General features: G+C 38.2%; 1 protein-coding gene across 1 annotated transcript in view; it reads left to right on the plus strand.

The window, feature by feature from the left end:
• The window catches only part of LOC103212728 (cilia- and flagella-associated protein 47), a gene marked incomplete at its 5' end in the record, with an annotated part of 285428 nt that overhangs the window by 29305 nt on the left and 249482 nt on the right, over positions 1–6641 (plus strand). The window contains 2 exons of the mRNA XM_007958686.2: positions 1814–1895; positions 2990–3118. Coding sequence (XP_007956877.2) covers positions 1814–1895; positions 2990–3118 — 211 coding nt within the window. The remainder of the gene's footprint in view (positions 1–1813; positions 1896–2989; positions 3119–6641) is intronic.

Consider the following 6641-nt stretch of genomic DNA (forward strand, 5'->3'; position numbering starts at 1 on the left):
CTACTTCCGTAGTGATACTGCCTCGGAAACCCAAGGAGGGGTCGCTATGAGTTGGAGCCGACTCGACGGCAAACAACAACAACAACAAGTATAACCATTTCATTTTCATTTATGAAAGTCAACACGCTACAAAACTACTGATGAGACATAACATCTCTTGACAGAATGGACCAGGTCTTGATAGCAGTGTCAAGCTGTAAAATACACATATGCATTCTTCATCCTCAGCTTTTACTGCGTGCCCACGCTATGCTGGACATTGTGGAATACTCAAATTGATAATATGTGTGTGGTCATCCTCCTCAAAACCAGTTGCCTTCAAGTCAGTTCCTACTCATGGAGACCCCATGTGATTCAGATAGTACTACAATCCATCGTGTTTCCTTTGGTTGTGATCTTTTCTAAGTAAATCGTGCCTTTTTTTCTGAGGCACCTCTGGGTCTATTTGAACTGTGGACCCTCCAGTTAGTAGCCAACTGTTTAATGATTTGGGCCATATGGGAACCATCAGGGGAACAGTCCTCAGGCTTTCAGTAGCATTTGATAGAACTGGATCATTTCCTCCTGAAATCCTGTTTGAACTTCCAAGTACTGACAAATTCCACTTTCTCTCTGAGCTGTCTTTGCTTCACTCTCCCAAGAGCTTGTTCCAACTTAATGGAAGCATTATCTCATTGAGTTCTTAAGTAAGCTTTAGGTTGACTATTCCTGCTAAAGGGTGGTGTTACATAAAAATTAATTTTATTTAAATCTTGAGAAATTCAAACATAACTCATAGGAATAATATACATGTAGATAGAAAATATATGGAAATCAATGAGAAGAGATCATGTTTCACTTCCAAACAAAGGAACTATATGTAGGCCATCTGATTGCCCATCACTAGGTTGAGCTGGTCCAGGGCCTCTTCAAACTCTAAAACTATGTTCACTGCTTCCAAACCCATAAGTGTTCCTTTTTGATTTCTCTTTTCTGATAAATTTGTATTACATTCAAGATTTCAGCATTCATATTTATCTTAAAGTCTTTCTTCTTTTCTTTTCTTTCTTTTCCCCATTCCTTGGAAGTCACAGGGTGACCCCACAGTTAACCATTAGATGTGGAGTTTTCTCTGTGCCCACTGAAATGAGCTAGACCTGAATACCAAAATCTCCACTAGGAAATATTCCTGCCCAAGCTGGACTAGATATCAATAAAGTGGCTCTGGCAGTGAGAGACATGCATATGAAGAGTTTGAATGAGATTTTCTTTTCAGGAAAATTGACAGTGGAAAGAGCAGCATATTGATAGTGGAAAAAGCAATTCATTCACATATATTATCTCAAATGTGTTAATATGTACTTTAATATATTTTACATATATTAATATGAATAAATATTTACCATTTCAGCTATGCTACTACAAGTTTATGTAATAAAGGAGACCAAATTTTTTAGATATTCTCTTAGGAATGTTGGGCAATCTAATTCCATAGTGATACTGCCTTGGAAACCCAAGGAGGGGTCGCTATGAGTCGGGTTTGACTCAATGGCACTGAGTTTGGTTTTTTAGGAAAAATGAGTGATGGATTGTGCCTTCTATTTGAGATTTTATATATTCAGATATATGTGATGATAGGCATTAAATGAACATTGTATGGCTAATAAAATTTTCTAGTAGAAACATCATATGCACATTTCATTCATAGAGGAGATGTTAAAAAATTTAATTGCATATTTAAATTCAAAGAAATAAAATAAAATAATGCAAATGCAAATGATGTACACATTGTGTATACTATCATAATTTCAGGTTTCTTTTTTCTTTTTTTTAGGGCACAAGGAGCATTCATTTCTCATATACTGCCAGAATTTCTGTTTGAACCAGAAGATTATAAGAAGTGGATTGAGATGACAGTAAGTGAATTTAATTTTTAGGGAAAAAAATCTGCATAGTTATTGTTAAATTTATTGGTATTCAACCTTTGTTAGAAAATTCTATTTTAGAGTTCTTGATTTTCATAATGATATAAGATTTAAGCCTCCCTGGACAGCCTGTGGGAGCTCTGGTCGTGTAGAGCCTAATGCATTCGACTGCTAACCAGAAGGTTAGCAGTTCAAACCCACCAGTCACTCCTCAGAAGGAAGGTTGGGCAATCTACTTCCATAGTGATACTGCTTCAGAAACCCAAGGAGGGGTCGCTGTGAGTTGGATCCGACTCCACGGCAGTAAGTTTGGTTTTCTGGTTTTAGACAGCCTGTATTTTTCTCCTTTTGTTTATAAATACTTGTGGAGTTTTTATGCAAATATTACACGTCCTTCTTAAATGCATAAGAACTTACTACTTCCAGAGATTTTGAAATGAAGAATGATGTGTACTTATGATTATTTTCTTAAAATAAATGTTTAGAATATATTTCTTCCAAGGAAAGGACCGGCTTAATTTCAACATCACTTGCCATTTCAATTCTTCAGTTTTAGGGGAGACTAGAGAGAACTTCACAAGAAATGCATAGCGTTTTCTCAAAGTATACCATTCATTTTATGAAACTCTATTGATAAGGGTATTTGTTTTTGAGAAGCCTATAAGCTTTGAGACAACTCTGCTTTGACTATGTTACTGTTATTAAGCTAGACAAGTGGTGTGAGTAGGAAAGCCAGGTGCCTGTTCTTTGGAACTATATTGAGTTCCTTTGGCCTAATCCAAAGGGTAGTGTTCTGTCTGGGCTCAGGGTTCATTCTGCCATTCTGCCACAGAGTGAGCTAGTAGATATATTGACAGGAAGAATTTATGACCTCAGTAACAGACTCTGTACTCCATAAATTTACCTGTACTGATATCTCTTACTACAGTAGTAACACAGGGAATTAGAGCTTTGGAGAACTGTATACATAAAAAAAGTATGCAAAAGTTTTATAACAAAAAAAGTAAACAATTTATGTATTAACTAGTTAAATTTTGGATTTATGTTTGACATTCATTTGAACTAATAGCATTTTATTCTTCAAGACTTCGACTGACAACATGTCTGAGAGTTCTGATACAGAAGAGGAAAAGAATCCTGTTATTATAGATGCCACCGACTTTGAAGCCTTGAGTAAACAGGCATGGACAGATGTACTCCTTCAGATGTACAAGGTAGCATTTCCACTCTTACTCACTGCTGTTTTTTGTCGAGTCGCATAAATAGTTTATTAGCAATGCTAATAGTATAAACAGTGCTGCTGTAAAAGACTCAAAAAACGCAGTGCTTTAAATAAGATAGAACCCTATTTCTTCCTTATGGATCTGTGGAGAAATGAGCAGTTTAGTACTAGTGCGATATCTCTTCCATCCTTGGTACTAGGCTTTCATCTGTACGTCCAATTTCTCAGAAAAAAGAAGAGCAGGAAAAGGAGTAGTGGAGGGCGAGATTCCTTTTAAGGATGTTACCTGAAAAATACATAATTTTCATTTCACCTTCCGTTGGGTACGCCATAGTCACTTGGCCGAATCTAGTTGCAAGAGAGATTAACTGGCTAAGGGGGATACTGGTAACTAAAGAGAAGGATCAGAGAATGGATATTGAAGAAAGTTATAGTCTAATTATGGTCTAATATACAGTAGAGTTTTACCAGAAAATTGTTATGGAAAGATATTTAAGAGAATCATGTATACTACTATAGGTGAGACCATGGTTTGATGAGTGTCCAACTTACTTTATGCCAAGTTGCATATGTGGTTAGATGAACATAACATAAAATATGCCTTTATACGTTATCTCTTTATTTTAAAAATGAGTCTTCATTTTAGCCCTGACATTCATTCTCCAGCTTTCTAAACATAGATTTTGTCCATTAAGTGCAATGGAATTTTTTCTCTGTCTTCACACTTTGTTATTGCAGATAGAGTGAGCTGTATGATAAGGTGCAGAATGAGAAAGGAATTAGAATTTAGTCACTCAAAGGAAAAGACAAAACTAAGAACTTTTTAGTGAGTACTATGTGTGACACTGTCACTAAGTGCTGTTTCTGTGTTACCTCATTTAATCTTCACAATCAGTTAACCCTAGTTTAGCCCAGAGGAAACTGAAACACACAAACACAAATACTTTCTTCCAATAGCACATGATTTTGGCCATATGCAGCAAGGTGATATATGTAAAGCTTATTTCGTCCTTACTTTTTTCTGGGACCCAGGATCCCAGGACCCGCTGGCAGTCTAAAGGCTGCATTGAAGCCCCATATCCAGGCCTGTCCTCTGGAGAGTTCTTTCTGCTATGTGATTCCCACTTGTTCCTCCTCTCCTCGACCTCTTCCTCCATTGATCTGCTCTGTTTCTCTTGCTGGATGTCAAGAGAAAAAATCCTGTTATTCCATAGGTCATTGACAGCAGAAGAGATAGTGGTATTTGTGATTCTCAGTCAACGTTGTTGTTGTTATGTGCCATCGAGTTGGCCCCAACTCATAGTGACCCCTCCTTGAGTTTCTGAGGCAGAATCACTACGGAATTAGATTGCACCATCTTCCTTTTGAGGAGTGGCTGGTGGGTTTGAACCTCCAGCCTTCTGGTTAGCAGACAAGTTCCTTAGGCACTATGCTACCAGAGCTCCCCAGCCAGTATTGTTGTTGTTGTTATGTGCCGTGGAGTCAGACTCAACTCATAGTGACCCCTCCTTGGGTTTCTGAGGCAGTATCACTTCAGAAGTAGGATTGCCCAACCCAGGAGTGGCTGGTGGGTTTATTAGGGGTAGAAAAAGACATTCTTTTCTTTCTTAAATCCAAGCTATGCCCTATAATTTTGCTCACTAATAAAAAGGGACAACTCCAAAACAGAAGTGCAGCAAATACCCTACCCTAAGGGCAAACTAAGGAGCTTTGGTGGCACAGTGCCTAAGGCATTTGACTGTTAACCAGAAAGGTGGTTCAAACTTACCAGCTACTTTGTGGAAGGAAGACTGGGCAATCTACTTCCATAAAAATTTGCTGCCTCAGAAGCCCAGTGGCGGTCTCTATGCCTAGGAATCAACTCGATGTCAGTGGATTTGGTTTTTGGTTTAAAGACAAACTAGTCTTAATCCTGGGCTTTCGTCATTCACTCACTCACTCATATTCATTCCTTCACCTATGAATTCATGTTCGTTTTTGGTTTATTTAATCCATCTTATACACTCTATAAGTTTAGAAACCATAAATGATTTATAAATTTAGCACCCAGTAAAATACCTGTTATAGGGAAAAAAAAAAAACCTGCAGTCAATTCAATTCCGACTTTTAGTGATCTTATATGAATGAGTAGAACTGGCCCATCATATTTCCAAGGCTGTGATCTTTATGAAAGCAGACTGCCACATTTTTCTCCTGCAGAGCAGCTGGTGAATTCAAACTGCTGACCTTTTGGTTAGCAAAAAAGTGCTGATCCACTGCGCAACCAGAGCTTCTTACCTGGTACATGTTGTTGTTGTTATGTGCCGACGAGTTGGCCTCAAATCACAGCGACCCGTCCTTGAATTTCCAAGGCAGTATCCCTGCGGAAATAGATTGCCCCATCTTCCTTCTGAGGAGTGGCTGGTGGGGCAAATAGGTATTTACAGAATTAATTCATTCAACAGCCATTTTGCTCACAACACTAGACTCATGGAAAATAACGTTGCTGTTGTTGTTATGTGCCCTCGAGTCCGCCCCAACTCATAGTGACCCCTCCTTGGGTTTCCAAGGCGGTATCACTACAGAAGTAGATTGCCCAGGTAAACTTGAAATAGTCTATCTCCTCAAGGAATTTATGGCCTGCAAAAAGATGTAAGCAAGTAAACAAAATACATTGCAAGACAGTATGACAAATGCAAAGACAAGGTATGTCCAAGAAACTGTAGATAAGTGTACATACAGTATTTTTGCATTGAATAGGCCCACTCATACAACACACATAACACTCATAGAAAACTAGCACATAAGGGAATTACACAGTTATATAAAAACTGTATAGTGCATGCATCATTTGCATAAAATATAGTAGATGGAATCCCAATTTAGTCTTGGTCCTTGAGAAGACTTCAAGGAAGAAAAAAAAAATGAAAATGACCCTGAGGAATGACTAGGAGTTTACCAGGCAAGGCAGGGCATGGCTTGGAGAGAGAGAGGTAGTACAATTTATGTGATGGATACAGTAAGTAGGCTTTATTGGGAGACGGTAAAATTTTTCAAGGCAAAGAGAATTCAGTGTGCAAAAATTCTGATGTTACGTAGACCATGGCATGTTTGGGGGGACACAGTATGTTTGGGGTGTTGGGAATGAACTGCGATCCCTATCAGGAATTAGACCATGGTTGACTTTATAAGCTAAATCATGGAATCAGAAATCAGAACTTTCTGGGTTTTAGCCCAATGTCAATACAGATACATTGAAAGGTTTTATTCATAAGGGTGAAATAATTAGTTTTGCACTCTAAGGAAATCAGTCTGATTACACTGTGGAGACCGGAAGAGGGGGTGAGGAATTTATGCATATGGTGGTAATAGTGGGAAAGATGAGACAGGGAGAAAGGGGTGGCTTTTTACAAATATTAGCAGTAACATTCAATAGGATTTGGTAAATGGTTAGAATTAAAGGGAGGCAAAGGAGACAGAGGGTCAAAAATGATAATGTGTTTCTTGCTTAGGTGACTCAGTGGAATTTGATCCCA

The sequence above is a fragment of the Orycteropus afer genome, unplaced genomic scaffold (assembly GCF_000298275.1).
Source record: "Orycteropus afer afer isolate SDZICR_OR568_19922 unplaced genomic scaffold, OryAfe1.0 scaffold01079, whole genome shotgun sequence".
Classification (NCBI taxonomy): domain Eukaryota; kingdom Metazoa; phylum Chordata; class Mammalia; order Tubulidentata; family Orycteropodidae; genus Orycteropus; species Orycteropus afer.